The 19934-nt window shown below is 51.6% G+C and overlaps 1 protein-coding gene and 1 long non-coding RNA gene across 2 annotated transcripts; one reads left to right on the forward strand and one right to left on the reverse strand.

Moving 5' to 3' along the window:
• Positions 1-7075: 7075 nt before the first annotated feature.
• Positions 7076-12501, forward strand: Ubald1 (UBA like domain containing 1). Its single transcript, XM_005081679.4, has 3 exons — positions 7076-7305; positions 10859-10918; positions 11416-12501. Exons 1-3 carry the CDS (start codon positions 7186-7188, stop codon positions 11764-11766), a joined length of 531 nt encoding a protein of 176 aa, XP_005081736.1. The 5' UTR covers positions 7076-7185; the 3' UTR covers positions 11767-12501.
• Positions 12502-15016: 2515 nt separating this feature from the next.
• On the reverse strand, positions 15017-18456 carry LOC121141249. The gene is made up of 3 exons (XR_005878110.1): positions 17902-18456; positions 15647-15831; positions 15017-15123 (listed from the first exon to the last, which is right to left on the reverse strand). It is a non-coding gene; the product is annotated as an uncharacterized LOC121141249 (long non-coding RNA).
• Positions 18457-19934: the final 1478 nt, after the last annotated feature.

A 19934-nucleotide genomic window follows, 5' to 3' on the forward strand; every position in this document is an offset into this window, starting at 1 on the left:
CTGCCCTGGCCTGGCGCCCCGCCCCGGCCCGGCCCGCAGCTCCAGGGGAAATGGAGTCCGCTCCGGCCCCCGCCGCGCTGGACCACGGAGCGCCTGCGCACTACCTTTCCCAGGCTGCCCCTCACGTGAGCGGCCACGGCGGGGCGAACCAAGAAGCCCAGGCTGCGAAGGGGGTACCGCCGTCAGACGACGCTAACCTCTGCGGCCAAGCTCGGTGTTGACCACGAATGCCTCAGTCGCTTCATTTTCTGTCCACACTCAGACACTTGCGGAAGCTCCAGCGCCTCCCACATGAACCCAGTCTGAAAACCTCCACATGCCACAGTGGCTCTCCCCACTTCCCGAAACTCTTCTTCCGTCCTCAGCCGAAAAGGGAACAAACACCTTTTACCTACCTGGAAAGTGGGTGGCCCCCAGGCTCAGAGAGGATCCAGAACATCTCTGTCAATAGATTTACAGTGGATACGTAATTTTACAGCACCCACAGAAGACAGACTTCTCATTTTACACCTAGGGAAACTGAGGCCCAAAGCAGAGCCGACCGCAAATAAAACAAATTCAGAAGAATCAGGATACCGACTGCAACATTACAACATACAAGTTATACCCTGGTTTTTGACTCTCACACACACTTCTGTAAAGCTGCCAAAAAAAAAATCTGGTTTTTATGATTTTCAGATAAGGTGCTGAGTTTCTTAGACGCGCTTCCCAACTTGAACCTGCTGTACTACAGAGGCTAGGAATATCTATCAGCAGCAAGTAAAGTGTCAGATGGTAAATTCACCATAGTCCACACTAAAATACACTACACCTGAATGCAAAGTCTGAGCCCTTCCAGATAAGGTCAACTGCACAGGACTTGATGACCTCCTTCAAAATCGCAGAGTGAAGGCTGAGAGACAAGAGGTGAGTGGAGGCAAGCGGCAAAAGCACTCAGATACCCAAAGTAGCAAGGCTGAGATCAGCCGGGCGTTGGTGCCCCACGCCTTTAATCCCAGCACTCGGGAGGCAGAGGCAGGCGGATCTCTGTGAGTTCGAGGCCAGGCTGGACCGACAGCCTCCAAAACAGAGAAACCCTGTCTCGTAAAAACCAAAAAAAAAAAAAAGGCTGAGATCGGGTGAGGAGGTGATCGAAATGGCTGGATGATGGAGTCATAAACATATCCAAATGATGAAGAGCTAACCCTGAGACCAGTGCAGATGGAGGGAGAGGCAGTCCAATGGGAGGGCATGCCCAAGGTTGCCATTCCCTAGAGACAAGACTTCCCTGACCATGTTGTTGAGGCTAGCAAAGAATCTCCAGGACACAAGAGGGTCCTCCAAAGTTCAACTGAGACGCATGAACGAGCATCCTAAGAAACTACATTTCCTGGCTGGGAAACTCTCTCTCTTCTTACATGGGAACGAAAGCTCCAGGGGCTAACTGAACCTGTCTGGTGGACTGCCTTTGTCCCTTCAAGGAGCGGGCTCCACCATCCACCTTTACTGTGTCTCCCACCCCAGCAACCTTCTCCATCCTCAAAGAGTGAAACTTTTGGTTATCCTTTGGCTAATGCTGCTCCATGCTTTGCCTGGGAGCTTGTGGTGGCGGCCACACCGTTTGGGTGTGGTTTCAGGTTCAGATGTGACCCCTTATAAGGTAGAGGAGGGGCTGGCTCTGGCTCTCTTGGGTTCTGGAGAGCATCAGAAGGGCAGAGACTGTATCTTCTGGAGCAGGAAGACCGCGGTGGTTATTTCCTCTTAGCTGTGTAAGTGCTTCCCTAATAAATACCTAATTATCATTTATCTTGGGTCTCGTGGACTCATTTAAACCCCAACTTCACATTGTGTGAGAGATCTCCAAATTTCTTCAAACTCAACACTACACTAGCAAATTAGCACTGCTGACCAACCAGCTGAGAATGAAAATCATAATCGCTTTGTAAACACATTTAGAATCACAAGGCTTAAAGCGCACTGATGACTACAATGGAGATGTGTCTAGACTAATTGAAACTAGGCCCTGATTATCCAGTTGCACCAAGGATGCAATCTCAATACATCTGCCTCACTGACTGCATGGAAGGCAGTCACTGGAAACAACACAGATAGCTCCTCGGCATTCCACCACCTTCTCTGTGACCATAGCACCTACTGCAACCAGCTTAAACTGCAGAGGAACCATGACTGCTTGGCTCAAGTGGGATAGCCACCACAAAGCTACGTAGCCACACACTCTTGACAGGCTTCCCATCAATCCATGGGAGGATGTGAATCCACAAACGACTTGGGTTACTGTGCTAGCATTTGCAACTGCATCAGGATATCTCAATCACTTGGGATTTCAATTTCACCAGGAATCTTGAAAGCTGAAATGAAGTGACCCATATATGATAACGAAGAGAATGCAGGTATTCGATGTAAGCTGAGAACATTTCATACCCTATAAGATCTACATTGGCAGACTGGGTGTTGGTGGAGCATACTTTTAAGCCCAGCACTCAAGAGGCCTCAGAGGTAGGCAGAACTCTGTGAATTCAAGGCCAGCCTGGTCCACAAAGCTACACAGTGAAACCCTGACTCAACACAAAACAAAACAAAACAAAAAAACCTACATTGGCTAACCACTTTTTTTTTTTTCAGATAACGCCTATCTGTAGCTAAGGCTGGTCTCCAATTCATGATTCTAAGTGTTGGGAGTATAAATATGCACAACCACACCCAACTCCAGAACCAAACATTTTTATTTTTCCCACTTAGTTCTCTGGCATTAAGTTCTATTTTCTTTTGTTTGTTTGTTTTGTTTTTTGTTTTTTAAATTAAGCACACATTTTCTTTTTTTTAGATTTATTTATTTGTTACATATACAGAGTTCAGCCTACAGGACAGAAGAGGACACCAGATGGTTGTGAGCCACCATGTGGTTGCTGGGAATTGAACTTAGGAACCCTGGAAGAGCAGTTAGTGCTCTTACCCTCTGAGCCATCTCTCCAGCCCCAAAATTCTATTTTCATTCCCAATTTACTGAAGAGGAAAAAAGAAGGCTCACCCAAGTAAAGTACCCCTACTCCAATTGTACAGCAGATATATGGTATGATGGCTAGTATTGTCAGTCTAACAGAATTTCCAGTCACCTGGAAGGTGGTCCCCTGGATGTTTGTGGGGGATTGTCTTCATTGTATCCATGTAGGGAGATACATCTTTTTTGTTTGTTTGTTTTGTTTTTCGAGACAGGGTTTCTCTATATTGCTTTGGAGGTTGTCCTGGAACTTGCTTTGTAGACCAGGCTGGCCTCGAACTCACAGAGATCTGCCTGCCTGTGCCTCCCTAGTGCTGGGATTTTTTTTTGAAACAAGTCCATTCTTTATTGGAGTCGAGGGTCCTGTGACCCCTGCAGGTCCCTGTCCATCTGGCCTCCCCTCTGGAACCTCCCCAGTCTGCCTGCAGGTGTGGCACCAGGTCCCACACACCCCACCCCACCCCACCTCCTCCGACTTGAATGCCGGGAGAGCTGCTGTGGTGTCTCCCCAGTTGTCTGGGGTCAGGAAGCATAGTGCTTGGGAAGCAGTGAAAGTCTCCCGGGGCTAGCAAAATGGGGGAGGTAAAAGAGATGCTCACCTGTCTCCTTGATCCTGGGTGGAGGCAGCCGGTGGCAGGTGGCCGCTGTGTGGCGCGGTCTCTGAAGCCCACAGTACACTCAAGTGCTGGGATTAAAGGTGTGTGCCACAACCGCCAGGCAAAGACACATCTTAATACAGCATTTCTAAACTATTAATCATTGAAGATGTTAATAATGGGATTCCAGACTGTATAAAATAGAGGAGGCTGGATCATTGAGACATGTCCACAGGTAAAGGGACTTTCCACAGGGCCTGAGTTTGATCCCTAGACTCCATATGGTCGAAGGCAAGAACTTTTTCTATGAGCTCCACACTTACACGTCATTCACACACCCACACAAGCACACAATAAATAACTATGAAAGGAAATGGAGGTAAAGTGAGTCCCGATCCTGTTTTCTGGACGTGGATACGATGTGACCAGCTGCTTCAAGCTCCACCCTTGACTTGTCCAGCACAGTGGACCATTCCCTGAGACTGTGAGGGGGAGTGCACTCTTTCTACTTCAAATATCTTGAGCTCGTAGACCAGTGAGCTTAAGACAGACAAACTGGTATAGTTTTCTCCAAAATCAAAAAGAAGAGTTCCTTCTGGCTAATCTTGTTTTTTTAAAGATTTATTTATTTATTACATATACATGCCAGAAGAGGACACCAGATTGAATTGCAGATGGTTGTGAGCCACTAGGTGGTTGCTGGGAATTGAACTCAGGACCCCTGGAAGAGCAGTCAGTGCTCTTAACCTCTGAGCCACCTCTCCAGCCCCAACACATTTTTGTTTTGTTTTGTTTTGTTTTTTGAGACAGGGTTTCTCTGTGGCTTTGGAGACTGTCCTGGAACTAGCTCTTGTAGACCAGGCAGTTTTTTATCCGCATGCTGCTTGGAAATAAGTTCCGCTATCAACATCTTAAATGACTAATTGTATTCAACAAATATTTAGCATGCAGCTACTACATGCCAGGTGATGAGTCAGGCAACACAGATCAAATGGCAGAGTACAGAAGCCTGTGGACTAGTGAGGAAGCAACACACCCTCTACTGGCTAGCTCTGTGAACTGAGAAGGTTCTCAACTTAACTGGTCCTCAGGCAGGTACTGGAAATGCCCTATTCTCCCACACAAACACTTCTGGCCCTGCTCTCAGGTCGTATCCCAATCTGCTAAAAAAAAAAAAAAAAAATCCCAAGTCCACCCTTCAGACAGGTGAATGCTTGCTGAAAACAATGTTGCTTTCTTTCCCTGCCACCCCTGGGAAAAAACAAGCTAGCAGGAAAACTCGGGAGCAGGGTGACCTTCCCCTTGTCAGCCCTGTCTGTTCTGCAAGTGCAAGGCCTATGTGGGGTAGTTCTTTCTACAAGTCACTGAGGTGCCTACACAGAGTAGGCACGTGTGTGTGTCTGCGCTGATCAAGTCACTGAGGTGCCTAGATACGGTAGGTAGCTGTGTGTGTGCGCGTGCCCACGTGCATGACATCCTGAACAAAACAGATCCCCCAACACAATACTCAGCTTCCTTTGCCAGACAGATACTCCTGGCCCAATGGATGCTGCTCTTTCCGTCTCGCTCTAAATATCACCAGTGTAAGGCTGAAATATACCTTAAGCTTGCTTATCTATGAAAATGGGACTGTCCATTTCAAAGGGGCCAACGCGGCACTCGAAAAGGGATGTGGGCTGGATCTGGCACACGAAGTACCAGGCCCTTTGCCGGCCCATTATAATCGTCCATCCCACACACCACAGCTAGGAGAGCTCCCACACAGGAGAGGAACTTGAGGAAACAGCAGTCAAAAATGCCATCCAGGTCTGTCTAGCTACCAACCTGCCCACCTTCCTTCAGGCTTTGATGCAGTCTCCATGGCAACAAAGAAAGCAGCGCTGCCTCTTATTGTATGCCTTCCCGTATGCTGGCTCTGCCTACAATAATGCACATGTATGATGCTTCCTAGAGATGAAGGCATGTGCTCAGAAAGCACAAAAATATTCTGGTACTTTTGCTTTGTAAAGAACACTGCCGAACGACGCCCCAAAGAGGTCCAGATTCTACTTCCTGTGGGTGGTGGGAGTCTAAGAAAGGGAGACTCACCTGTCCGCACCCACCCATAAGCTAAACCCCCAGCTCTAACTGCCAGAATCCCCCAGCCGCCTGACTCCCTTTCTTCCATACCGTCCTGCCTAGGCACCTTTCAGTCCCCGCCCATCTGCCTCCCACCTTCCTGCAGGAGTGAGGAGCTCATCAACTTCCCCAGCTACCATCTGGGCTCCACTCCTAGACGGCCACAGCGGTTCTAGTAGAAAACAAGGGATCCGGTGTATTAAGAGGCCCCAGCAGCCCGTCGTCTGCTCCCAGGGCCTGTGTTTACTTCCTTGGGACAGGGTCGGTATTATGAATGCCGCATTTGTTCACGGGCTTCTGACCTAACGCCCTCACCCCGGCTGACTGTACTGCGGCAGGGGGACAGTTCAAAGGAGCCACACAGGCCAGGGAGAGCAAAGAACTCAGCCAGCGTCACTCAGCTGGGCGAACAACGCCAGCTCTCGCCCCCAGCCTCCGGGTGACTCTTCCGCTTCCGGCCCGCCACTCTCCCACCCGCAAAACCAACCGGAAGCGGCATGTGCGGAGCTGTAAACACAGCTTGCAACACCCACCCCACCCCTCCGCTCCCGACCCCGCCTCCACGCCACGTGACGCGCCCGCCCCCGCCGCAGCTTCATTGGACGGCCAGCTTTGTTTACCTTATATGGCCAGGTCCTAACACCCCGTGGCGGCCCATTGGTACCGTCGCGGCCTCACTCAGGTGACGTCACCCGAGACAGAACGATGCAAATAAACCGGGGCATTCTGGGAATGGCAGTTCTTGGCCGCGCTCGTACTAAGGGCTCTGCGTGGTCCTGGCGCCCGCTAGATTCTGGGGGGGGTTATTTTATTTTTTTTCGTGAGAAAGTAGGAACCGAAGGGAAAGGGACTCCAAGGCTCCAGAGTCCACTGGTCTGGCCAGAGTTTCACAGGGGATGTCCTTTTCTGTAGACGCTCCTGCTGCGGGGCAGCCCGAGAGTCAGGCAAGGATGCCTTACGAGCGCCGGAAGGCTTCCTGGAGGTGGTGACTTCCAGCAGCGCCTTGAAAGGCAGATGCTGTGCTTCACCGAACGTCTTCTGAGTCTCAGGACTTTCGGAGCCTTGCAGCCTAGAGCCGTGGAGTTGGGCCAGAGCTTTCGGAGAGTTCCCTAAGACAGTGCCTCCTAACACTGATGCTAAGCCCAGCAGGCTGCAGGACCTCTGGGGCCCCGTGACGTGACAAGCTTGTATTACGGCCCGGCCCCAGACTTGGCATCCCGGCCCGTGGCAGGATCTGCGCGCCCCGCTGAGATCCGCTAGAGGAAGGGCGTCCCTTCTCCTCCCCGGTCCGTTCGGCGGGGGCGTCGCGGACTACACATCCCAGCATGCTCCGCCGGCCGCCGGGCAGCGAGGCGCGGTGAGTCAGAGCGCACAGTAAATATTTGTATTAGCCGGGGCCGGCTCGCTAATGGTGGACGCGTGAGGCGAGGCGCGAGCGCGCAGGGAGGCCGGAGCGGGCTGCGCGGCGGCGCCATGTCCGTGAACATGGACGAGCTCAAACACCAGGTGATGATCAACCAGTTCGTGCTGACGGCTGGCTGTGCGGCCGACCAGGCGAAGCAGCTGCTGCAGGCGGCCCACTGGCAGTTCGAGGTGCGTAGGGGGGCCGGGGCCGGGTGCGGGCGGCGTGGACACGTGCCGGGGTGCGGACTGCGGGCTTCGCCGGCGGCCAGGCCCGAGCCCCGGAAACCGGGCTTCTCCGGGGACCCGGCGATCCGAACAGGGACACCCTCCCCCCCTTTGTCCCGGTAACGGCCTAGGGCGAAACAGACGGCCGCCTGGAAGACGCCCAGGGCCGCGCCGGAGGCGGAGTTGCTCCGAGAGAGCGGTCCCTAGGTCGGTGTGCCCAGTGGGCGGCTTGCGGCGTGTGCGCACACGTACATGTGCATTTGTATTTACGCACGCACCGCGCTTGGGCGTCAGCAGGGCACATCGAAGGTTGTGGGCATGTGGGCTCGTGTGTGGACGCACAGACCGGCCCGAGAGCGAGTCTGATGTAGGGATACCGTGTGTCGTGTTTGGTGTTTGTGCAGCGTGTGCATAGGTGACTGCTGGAGGGTGGTAGCCATGCTGGGTATGGTTCGGTGTGTGTACACAGACGACATAGAGTGTATGGGTGCTGTGCAGGATTCTCAAGCTGAATTGTTAGGATGTGTAACTGGGGAGAGATGCTGAGTGTCCTTGGGCCAGACAGAGAAACCTGTACTGCATGTGGTTCATTCGTTTTAGGGCATTCTAGACAGGAGTGGGTAATGCCAGTCTGGCTCCCAGCTACTCCCAGGTTTCTCTTGGTCTGTAAAGGAGTAGTGTGTCCAGTTTTGCGTTACTGAGATGCCTCTCATCCTCTAACTCAAACCCCCAGATTCACTCCTTGTTGGTATCTAGAGATGAGGCCAGAGGGCCTGAAGCTGTGTCGCTCACAGGTGTGAAGTCACAGCCAGAGCCAGTCTGTATCCAGTTGGAAACCCCAAACCTGGTTTCCCAATAGGAGCCATCCCAGAGAAGCCTCTGGGAAGAGCCAGGAAACAGATTAAAGCCTAGCTTCCTGGTGCAGGGGTAGGATCAGAACGTGCCTTTCCTCCGACCTCTGTAAGCGAATCCTTTGCGTGCCTTATACCTCCTTCCTACCAGACTTTCAGGCCATTGTCTCTGTGCCGGCTTCATTCTCTAGCCTCAGTTTCCACACCCCTGGGGGTAGCAGTGTTTGAGTCATCCTCTGAGACCCGAATGGTCTTCCTCTCTCCCCTCCCCCTGCAGCCTCACCCCGGGGAAGTGCCCTGCTCCCCACCCCTGCCACCATCCTAATCTGCCCTGTCTCTGGGGCTGGATGTGGTAAAACTTGTAAAACCACATTCATGGCGGTTGCTGGAGCCCAGTGGCTGTGCTTGCAGGGCCCCTCCTTGCCTGAGCCTGGGCGGGCAGGTGTCCCATGGGAAACCTGTCCGTGTGGGACAGTGTGTCCCTCAGGCTTGAAGGAATGGACTGAAAAATATAGCTATAAAGATTAGGGAAAAGTGTCCCCATGAGGATTGGGGCTTCCTACAGCCTGGAAACGGAGTCTTACTGACACGGGGTAGGTCCTCTGCTCTTGGCGCGAATGCTCTCCCTGTCACCATATACAAAATGAAGAGTAAGCTGTGGACCCTCCCCGCCATCTAAGGCATCTGCCTCGGAGTTAGGGGTTCCTCGTGGCCCGCCCTCTCCTTCCCTTGTGATTGGCAGCAATCTCCAGGCAGTGTTTCTGGGTCACATTCTCAGACTCAGTTGCTAATGGAGGCAGAGGCTGTGGAGAAGGGGACCTTTGTGTAGCTGGGCAGAAGTTTCTCAGTGGAGAAAGTACCAGGTATGTCATGTGTGGGAGCAGCTGCCCCTGCCGTTGGGGCTGTGTCACCGGGTTCATCCCTACTCGATGTTTGGGAACGTTGGTGTAGTTCGTTTGAATATACTTGAAGAAAATGAAAGAGCAGGCCTTGGGAGGCCTAGACTGGATTTCTGGGTGTGGTGGGGAGGTAAGGGGCCTACAGTCCTGTGGCTTTGGCCTGGCCTACTCTTCTGAGGAGTAATAGTGCTTCAAGGCTGGGACTTGGCAGGCTCCTCAGGACCCCTCACCCACTGACAGCCTTCCTCACCCAGCACTTTCACAAGAGCCACCAGTTTCCTCTTTTCCTGAAAGGGCAGGAGACAGGACATGGTCAATACAGTCACCACCCTTTGGTTTTCCTGGAGCCCCTCGGTTCTCCCTCTCCTGGGTCCCTCTTTTATCACACTCTTTGGCAAGTCTTGAGAGTTTGTCTGGAGTCTAAGTCCAGGGTTCTGATCACATTCCTACTTCCTGCTAGCCAAGGGTTTTAAGAAAGTTGCTTCACCCTCAGTTTTCCTGTATGTAAAATGGGTGATAACAGCTCTGGCCTCTGGGATTGATGATGTGTCCCTAGTTTTTTATTCTATTTATTTTTTGTTTTTGTTTTTAAGACAGGGTTTCTTTGTGCACTGGTCCTGGCTGTCCTGAAGCTTACTTTGTAAACCAGGATGGCTTTGAACTCAGAGATCTGCCTGCCTCTGCCTCCTAACTGCTGGGATTAGAGGTGAGCGCCCCTGTGTCCGCCTAAAGTCTTCTCATTTTGATAGAGCCCTGCTTGGAGAGACTGTAGCTTGGAACCAGCCAACAGCATGTGGCTGGGGAATTGTCCCTTAAACTGTCATGGGCGCTGTCTTCAGTTTTGTGGTGGGTTCAGTTTCTAGGTCATTTTCTAGTTTTCCATGTTAGGGACATCCCTTTAGAAAGGGAAGCTATACTGAGAAGCAGGTCTCTACCCTGTAGCCTAAGACTAATTCTTTAAGTGTCCCCTGGCACCAGGTGATAGTGGTGCCTGCCTTTAATCCCAGCACTTGGGAAACAGAGGCAGACAGATCTCTATGAGTTTGAGGCCAGCGCGGTCTACAAAGCGAGTTCCAGGACAGGCTCCAAAGCTACACGAAGAAACCCTGTCCTGGCTCAGGCTGGAGAGATGGTTCAGCAGTTAAGAGCATTAGATGCCCTTCCAGAGGACCCAGGTTCAATTCCCAGCAAACACATGGCAGCTCATAACTTTCTGTAACTCCAATTCCAGAGGACCCGATAGACACACATGCAGACAAAACACCAGTGTACATAAAATAAAATCATTTAAGCTAGGTTGTGGTGGTGGCCACCTTTAATCCCAGCACTCAGGAGACAGGCAGGCGGATCTCTGTGAGTTTGAGGCCAGCGTGGTCTACAGAGCGAGTTCCAGGACAGGCTCCAGAGCTACACAGAGAAAATAATAATAATGAAATCATTTTTTAAAAAACAGAAGAGTCCTTGACTCACATATGAGGATACTAAGGCTCATCAAAGTGTGGGGATTTGCCATCCATTGCTTGAGGTGACAGACCCAAGCCATGATAGAGCCCACACAATGCCAGGGGTTGGGGGCAGGAGTTCAGTAAGCCACAGGCACCTGACTGGTTGGTGACAAACAGTGTTATGGGGCCTTCACTATCCATCCAACCTGCTGTGAGTTCCATGCCACCTCCTCAGGTGGTGGTCACAGGCACACTGCTGGACTTTAACTCACCCTGTCCCACTGGGATGGTTGGAGGGTAAGCACAGTCTTTCTCCCTGCAGACAGCCCTCAGCGCCTTTTTCCAGGAGACCAACATCCCCTACAGCCACCACCACCAAATGGTAAGTGTCCCCAGAGACCTAAAAGTGACAACACTGGCGACTCCTAGTCTGGGCAGGGGAACGCCAAGCTTATTGGCTACACCTAGGGAAATCTGAGATGGAGGAGGGTGGTGCACTGGGTGGGGGCGGGCTTCTTGTATGAGGTAGGTCTGCAGGAGTGTGGGCAGCCTGGGCCCCTCAGTACCCAAAGAACACTGGTCCTTAGAGCTCAGCTCCCGCCAGGCAGTCTGCCAGGGCTGCCATGCTGACCACGGGCTAGGAAGCCTCACTCCTAAGGCAGGAGGCTTTGTGCCAGGTGGTATGGCCTCCGTGAAGCCAGACCAAGCTGTCTTGATGCCTTTTCCTGTGATCTCTTCCCTGGGGGTGGGCCAGCTGGGGCCACATGTAGCCCAATTGACTCCCTATAACTCCTAGATATGTGCCTGCTTTTTTGAGGCAGCAAAGGCCCTATTAGAAAGGGATGCTGAGTTCTCCATCTGTCCTTTCTTCCCCCACAGATGTGCACTCCCGCCAACACCCCTGCCACGCCCCCCAACTTCCCTGATGCCCTCACCATGTTCTCCCGTCTCAAGGCCTCTGAAAGCTTCCACGGTGGTGGCAGCAGCGGCAGCCCCATGGCCACGTCGGCCACATCACCCCCACCGCACTTCCCCCATGCCACTGGCAGCTTCGCCACACCCAGCTGGCCAACTGCAGCCTCACCCCCAGGAGGCCCACAGCACCACCAGCCGCAGCCGCCCCTGTGGACTCCGGCACCCCCTTCCCCAGCTTCAGACTGGCCTCCCCTGGCCCCCCAACAGGCCACCTCAGAACCAAGGGCCCACCCTGCCATGGAGGCAGAGAGATAAGGGAGGCCCCTCCCCCCCTCCCGGAGGCCAGGGCCCCGTGGGGTGGGGGAGAGGATGTCTCTGTGGGCCCCTTCATCCCTCCTCTATCTGCACCCACACCCCAGAGCCCTGGAGGGGAGAGACCGGACTCTAGACAGGCCGTCTTGTGTCAGCATGCACAGCTGCACACACGCAAGTTCACAGCACAGGCACCCCCAGCTCGCATGGATTTGACTCAAAAGTGGCTTGGGTGCCTGGTGGGCAGCGCCTTGGAGACCAAGCAGCCATCCCAACGAAGACTCACCTGCCTGGCCCCACCACCTGGAGTGTTTCAGAAATTACTTGGTGGCAGAGATGTGTCTGACTCCTGTCTTGGGGCCTACTAGGCCTAGATCCCCACCCTCGGGAATGCAGAGCTTTCTCCGCATGTGTGCGTGTAGCTGTGTCTGTATTTATACATATGTCGCTCTTCAAAAGCAACTTAGTTATGGGGCAGCTGGACTTTGCATGTTAGAGTGAGCCCCAAGCCCCTTGGCCCACCACCCCCTCTTCCCAAGGGCCCTGCCTCACTCCACCTCCTTATCTGCCAGCATTGCTATTTCCTGCAAAGGATTATGGGAAGCTCCAGGACTCTTCTACACATCCCCCAGTGCCTGCCTGCTGGGGTTTCCTGCATGCCTCTTCCCCAGAGCCCAGGGGTACCTGATCCCCATTTCCTACCCCCCTTTTAACAAAAGAGAAAAGAATTCCAACCTACCACCAGGCTCTGTAGTCTTGCCTTATACATCCTGGGCGTTGCTGGCTGGTTCTGGAAGGAAATGGCTGAGCTGAACATGAGCCACCCTGTTCTCTACTAGCTCCACACTACTGTCTCTTGCTGTACTGTCTACATGGTCTGAAATCTTCTTGCCTATCCCTGTTAAGTTTCCTAGCCTTTATTCCCAGAATCTCACTTCTTTACCCCTTTTCCTGATGAAATGGGTAGGTCTCAGTCCTGCTTTGAGCAGGGCTTATGCCTGTCTGCCTGGGCTCCACATGGATCTTTCTTCTTGGACCCTTAGCCTAACCACCAATAGGACTTGGTGGGGCTCCTGTACCAACCTGGATGCCTGTGTAGAGGCAGGAGGGGAAGGAAGGTGTGCTTGGCCTGAGTCTTACTCTGCAGCTCCTCCTCTCAGGGATGGTAGGAAATGGTTCCTAGAGGGTCTCTTTTGGGGTCACCCACTATGTGGACAATGTATGATGCACCATGATCTAGTGTCAGTTTTTTTGATTGGGTTTTGTTTTGTTTTTCTAGACATGGTTTCTCTGTAATAGCCCTGGCTATCCTGGAAATTACTGTGTAGACCAAGGCTGGCCTTGAACTCTCAGAGATCTGCCTGCCTCTGCCTCTGCCTCTGCCTCCTGAGTGCTGGGATTAAAAGTGCCCAGCAAGTGTCAGTTTTTAAATGCTCAGCTGCCCCTGGGTGGTCTGTTGTGGAGGACAATACCCACACTGCTCAAAATAGTGTTTCATGGCAAAGTGGACAGCAGCAGCATCCTGGAACTTGTCTGATACATAGGGCTTCAGCGTCCAGCCCACATCCCAAGTCAGAGTTTAACAGGAGCCCATGTTACTAAATAGACACTGAGAGGTGGTTTGGTTTTGCTCTTCAAGACAGGTTTTCACTGTGCAGCTCTGGCTGTCCTGGAACTCACTCTGTAGACCAGGCTGGTCTCAAACTCACAGATCTGCCTTCCTCTGCCTCCAAGGTACATGCTACCACCGCCTGACTGACACTGAAGGGTTTTTTTTTTTTTTTTTTTTTTTTGGTTTTTCGAGACAGGGTTTCTCTGTATTGTTTTGGAGGCTATCTTGGAACTTGCTCTGTAGACCAGGCTGGCCTCAAACTCAAGAGATCTGCCTGCCTCTGCCTCTGCCTCTGCCTCTGCCTCTGCCTCTGCCTCCGCCTCCGCCTCCGCCTCCCGAGTTCTGGGATCACCACCCAGCTGACACTGAAGTTTTAAGAAGTACCCCATAGCCGGGCGTTGGTGGCACACGCCTTTAATCCCAGCATTCGGGAGGCAGAGGCAGGCGGATCTCTGTGAGTTCGAGACCAGCCTGGACTACCAAGCGAGTTCCAGGACAGCCTCCAAAGCCACAGAGAAACCCTGTCTCAAAAAAAACCAAAAAAAAAAAAAAAAGTACCCCATAAAATTATCTGATAAACAAACTGAGGCTGACATAGACCTAGCTGTTTTGGGAGGCTGCTTAGAGTTGGGCCTGGGGTTATCAAGTGGTTACACCCATTAAGGCAGAGGGACTTTCTGGCCTCAGCACTGTTAGCATCTGGAGAGACTATCCTCACAGTGAGAGCTGTCCTATATGAGTGTGATGCCCAGCATTCTGGAAGCCTGCCCACGAGGTCAAGTAGTACCCATCCCAACTGTGTTGACCAAAACCCTGTGTAGACACTGCTGGTGTCCTCTCTGGGGGGATGGCTGCTGCTAATCACATAGTTCACACACCTAGCCTAAATGATCCCTAGCTTTCCCAATGCATCTGCATCAGTCGGTGCTAGGGAGAATAGTAGGTAGACATCAGTGATCCCTCTGCCTACTCTAAAAGCCATTCAATTTACACTTGGAAAAGGTGAGTTTTCTGGTGGGCCAATTATACTTCAAAGCTGTTACTAAAAATATGGAGCTTCCTCTACCAAGTGGTTCTGATAAAACAGCTGAGCACACAGCCACCAGACTCCAAACTTCTTGAAGAATGAGGGTATTTTGAGTGCTTGAATTTTTTGAGAACTTTCATGTGGTTTTGTTTTGAGACAGCGTCTTACTGTGGCTCAGAAGAGTCCTGAACTCGACCAAATGCAGAAATTACAAATGTGAGCTATTGTACCCATGTTTGCTAGCCATCCTACAACTGCCCTGAATGAGGATTCTAGACTGATACTTGGATTTATATGCTGGAGCCCTCCTGCAGGTGGGACCTGGGAACTCATCTCCCAGTGGAAGCACAAGCCCTGCTGGTGTACTTCCAGTGCTGGTCTGGGGTGGTCTGAACAACTCAGAGTGGCAAGTTAACTTCCGAGAGCCAGATAGATGTGGCTGGTGGTATCTTGTAACATAAAACCCCTGGATCTTCCTATAGCTGAACCCACACCAGGAAGTTGAGAGGCAGAAGACCAGCAATGATCTGTTCAGTGAAAGTGTAAGCCATCCTTGGCAGTGCTCCCTCAAGCAATTCCTCGGAGCCGCCTGAGCAACAGGAAAACCAGTGTGGGCTATGCTTGCCTGGCATACATGAGGCCTGGTGCTGCACAAACACCTGTAATCTCCCAACTCGAATGTGTAAGCAGGATCAGAAGTTGAAGGTCATCTCCAGCAAGCCTGGGATAGAGGAGACTGTCTCAGAATAACAGCAAAAACCACCCTGCTAGAGCTGATCATGTCCTGCTTGCCCAAATGACTGGTGTTCTATTCCACTCTTTAAAAATGCCATTTGTGGGTCAGGCTGTGGTGGTGCATGCCTCTAATCGGGGGCAGGGGCAGGTGGCTCACTGTAGACGGAGGCCAGCCTGGTCTACAAACCTGAGTTCTGTAGACCCAAACCCTGTCTTGAAAAACAAAAACAAAAAAAGCCATTTGCATTCATGAAGTTGCTTTAAAGAGTGTGTTTGGAGCTGTGCACATGATCCCGGGGGCATTTCGACATACAGAAATGAGAGCCCTGCTTTGACAGGTTGTACCCTTCCTGTGAGACTGGAGGTCGGTTATCTGGGTCTTAATACCGTGCGATGTACTCACACTGTTGCCTGTTAACTATGGTCAGCATTTTAAAGCCAAAAGGTTTACTATAAAAGGCCTCACTTCTGACTTACCTTGGAAAACTGGAATTTGTGACCCAAATTACCTCAAGGCCACAATTGGTGGGAACTGGCCATCACACTAGGGACGCAGCCTGACCCACTTCTGCCAGGTTGGTCCCCTCCATTTCATTGGCTATGTCAGGTACCAGTGGTATTTCTAGCTGCTGTCTTGAAATAAGCCAGCCTCTGGCAGGACCTTGCTTTTCAGAGTAATTGCAGAAGGAAAAGCCTGCACAGATGGGAGAGGGCACTGACTGTTAACACAAGTTCACACTGCTCTCTGCAGCTGCCGGGGCACCTTCCAACAGCCTTGAAGAGAGCACTTGTTCTCCTCTGAGAGTCTGAGATTGGGGCCACACCCAGGGCTGCTCAGTGTCCCCAGGGTCTGTCTAGTGGCCCAGCCAGAGTATACACCACGACCAACCCAGAGAACCACACTGTCCCCAATGCTGGCTATGACCCTAGAGGTCTCTAAGGGGCTTTTAACAACAGTCCCTGCCCAGCAGACAGATGAGATTTTTGACTGGGGTCTCCTGGTGTGGGGAGGCCTCCTGGGTTGACTAAAATGAAGATCTTTTGCTGGAATGCATTTCCAATTCCTTTGTAGGTACTGTGTATGTGTATCTCAAATGAACCTTAAAAACAGCTCTTGGCGTGGGGAGGTGGGGCTGAGTCCTCTTGAGATGGGCACCCATGGAGCTGGCTCAGGATGGCAAAGCCATGTCCGACCCCACGCAAGATGCCTGGGGACCTGCTCTACTCGCCAGGCCCATAAGCCCTGTTGTAGTCATTCTGTACAGACCTAATAAGGCAAGGTCGGTAAGAAGAGGAAAACCTCTGGTATTGTGAACCCAACCAAGCTGGCAGTGGTGACGCACACCCCCCTGACTCAAAACCAAAAAAAAAAGAAAAAAGTGAACTGAGCCAGGCGTTGGCGCGAGCCTTTAATCCAGCACTTGGGAGGCAGAGGCAGGCGGATTTCTGAGTTTGAGGCCAGCCTGGTCTACAGAGTGAGTGCCAGGATCTGCTCCAAAGCTACACAGAGAAACCCTGTCTGGGGGGGGGGGGAAGCGAGCTGAAGAGTCACTGGGAGAGCTGGCAGCGTGGTGTGCTAGGAATAGGGTCAGAAAGGCTTTTTCATCCAGCATAGAGCTTAAGCTTAGCCTTTAAGCTCTTCCCAGGACACACATTTGCCTGACATTGTCAGTAGTTTACACCTTAGGTTAATAAGTTTGTGATCTTTGATGTAGAGAAAGTATTCATGACCATTCACTCACAGCAGTGTGCTGCTGGTCTCCTGGTACAAGGTGATCACTGAGCAACATCTGCCCTGCTTCAACAGAACATCCAGATAGACCCTATTCTCTACAGAAGACACCTCACTTTCTGTGCTGCCTGGCCCTCTGTAGCTTCACACCCTCTCTCTCACCATGCCAGTCACCTCAGCCTTTGCTGTTTAAAGTTTTTGTTTGTTTTTTTGAGACAGGGTTTCTTGGAGGCTGTCCTGGAACTTGCTCTGTAGACCAGGCTGGCCTCGAACTCACAGAGATCTGCCTGCCTTTGCCTCCCAAGTGCTAGCAATAAAGATATAAGCCAGCAATGCCGGGCTAAATTTTTTTTTAATGTGGTTGCATATTTTGCCTGCTTGTATATATGTGTACTACATGTAAGCCTAGAGGTCAGAAGAGGCCTTCAGATACCCTAGAACTGGAGTTACAGATGGTTGTGAGCCACCATGTGGGTGCTGGGAATCAAACCTAAATCCTCTGAAACAGCCAGTGCTCCTAACCACTAAGCCATTTCTCCAGTCCCTTTTTTGTTTTTTGAGACAGCAGGGCTTTATGTAGCCCAGGCTGGCCTTGAACTCTGTATAGCTGAGGACGGCCTTGACCTTCTAGTATCCCTGCCTCTACCTCCTGAGCGCTAGTATTGCAGGTGTGCACAACCATCCCTGGTTTTTACCTTAATCTCAAAACTCAAGGGCTGACATCCTGAGATGCCCTATGCCAATTAGACAAACCAAGACCGTTGGTCACCTCACCCCACCCTGCATCCAGTCTGGTCTTGCAGCTACTTCCAATCCAGGTTTTAAGAGCTCCGTGTTGAAGAAAAGACTGAGACAGGCCTGAGATGGGATTCTGCTGTCTGAATGCCTTCCCCTGTTGTGATGGGTCAACCACATTCCTGGCAACTACCTATTCCCAGCCTCCAACCTGCAGGTCCTCCACTCTAGGGCCAAGCCTGTCTTTGAAGTTGAGTTCCCAATAACATGTTCCAAAGTAAAAGAATAGACACTGACCTGCAGAATTGAGGACTTGTCCTCACTCCAGGGGGCAGTAGGAACCAGCTCAAGTTCTGACCACTAAGGGTCATAAACCTGTGGAAGAGTCTCAAAAAGCCACTTTGAGATGACCAGCTGGGGTTAGACATAAGTTTGTAAGGCAAAGTGGTGCCCTCTTTGAGAACCAGGGAAAGTCCCTGGATGTCCATAAGTCAGGGACACATGCATAGGCACAGCCCAGACCCCACTTTCCAAGAAACAACCTTCTGCAATGGGGAAGGGGACAGTTCCCAATGGGTACAGCCTTCTGGATGAATCAGAGAGCTGTGTTACCCTGAGCCTGTGGAGTAGCATGATCTGTCTGCTACACAGTGGAAGCAGCTCAGGGGACACGCTGCTGTGGTGGTGACAGCTTGTGATTGCTGCAGGCCTCGGGTGTTCTGGACGGGGCCACTGGTAGCTGAATCTCAGCCAGTGGCCCACCCATGTGGAAAGTGGACAAAGCCACTGACTACAGAGGGCTCTAAGCCAAGTTCCTCATCTAAGATCCAAAAGGACTAAGTTTGTCTTTCTCTTCACCCACCCCCACCCCCCAACAGCTCTGACTGTTAGCTGGAACTCACTCTGTAGACCAGGCTGGCTCAAACTCCAAGATCTGCCTGCCTCTGCCTCCCAAATGCTGGGATTAAAGGCAATTACCAATGCCTGGTAGAGAAAGACTTTATTCTGGCCAGAAAATGGCCAAAATACCTATCTGTGGTTTGTCTCCTGGAAGGAGTAGAGAAACGAGTTGCCTATGTTAGGACTGCCCCAGCCTCATTTGGACACTTGCAAAAAGAAAGGGTGAGTTGACTGGGGGTGGCCTCAGGCCACAAACTGGAATTGACCAGAGGCCTCCAGGAGTGTGGGGGAAAGGCCTACATACCAATGGCCTCATAAACCAGGGGTTTCTTCCAACACCAACCCTAGGCAGAATTTGGAGCTCTCCTTTCAAGAGCCCCTCCCCCAACCCCCCTCCTCCAGAAAGTTATCCACTGCCCGGCTTGCCCCAGCTCCCCACTCAGCCCAGAGACTGAGTGACCTCTGAGGTGGGTCAGGAGCCATGCCCTCCAACTTGTGCTCAGGAAAGTTGTATCTGTGAGGTGGGGTGGAACTCTCAGCAGTAGAGAGATAGGAGACAAGAAGACTATGAGGGAGTGAGACTTAGAAGAGAGAAAAACGGATAGAAGGGATACCTGGCTTGAGAGTTCAGGGGAGGTGGCTACACTCATGCCCTCCACTTCATGCCCCAAGACTAGTCACTAATTGCCACAGGGAAATGGAACCCCAGGGTATATTGTTCTATCAAGTACATGGGCTGTGGACCTGCTAGACTTAGAATACGTTTGCAGTACTTCAGCCTTGGAGGTAGCCAACATGCCATACCAGTCTCCTTATGGGTTAGTTAAGACGTAAAAGTAAGTGGATGTGGTGGTACATGCCTTTAACCCCAGCATTTGGGAGTCAGACGCAGGCAGATCTCTCTGAGTTCAAGGCCAGCCTGGTCTACAAAGATCCAGGACAGCTGGGGCTGTTACACAGAGAAAACCTGTCTTGGAAAAAAACAAAAAAACAGCTGGGTGGTAGTGGCGCATGCCTTTAATCCCAGCACTCGGGAGGCAGAGGCAGGCGGATCTCTGTGAGTTCGAGGCCAGGCTGGACCGACAGCCTCCAAAACAATACAGAGAAACCCTGTCTCGTAAAACCAAAAAAAAAAAAAAAAAAAAAAAAAAAGTAAATGGTTAATTAATTCAAAGGCTGGAGATGTAGTTCAGTTGCTAGAGTGCATGCCAAACATGCCAAAGTTCTTGGTTTGATCCCCAACACTGCAGTAACTGGGTACAGCAGCATCAGCCTGTAATCCCAACATGCGGTACACACTGAATTATCAGAAGGTCAAGGTCATCCTCAGCTACAGAGTGAATTCAAAGCCAGCCTAGGATACATGAGACCCTATCTCAAAAATAAATAGAGCTAAAGATATAACTCAACAAATAAGAATGCTTGCTGCA

Source organism: Mesocricetus auratus, unplaced genomic scaffold, assembly GCF_017639785.1.
Source record: "Mesocricetus auratus isolate SY011 unplaced genomic scaffold, BCM_Maur_2.0 Super-Scaffold_100007, whole genome shotgun sequence".
NCBI lineage: Eukaryota > Metazoa > Chordata > Mammalia > Rodentia > Cricetidae > Mesocricetus > Mesocricetus auratus.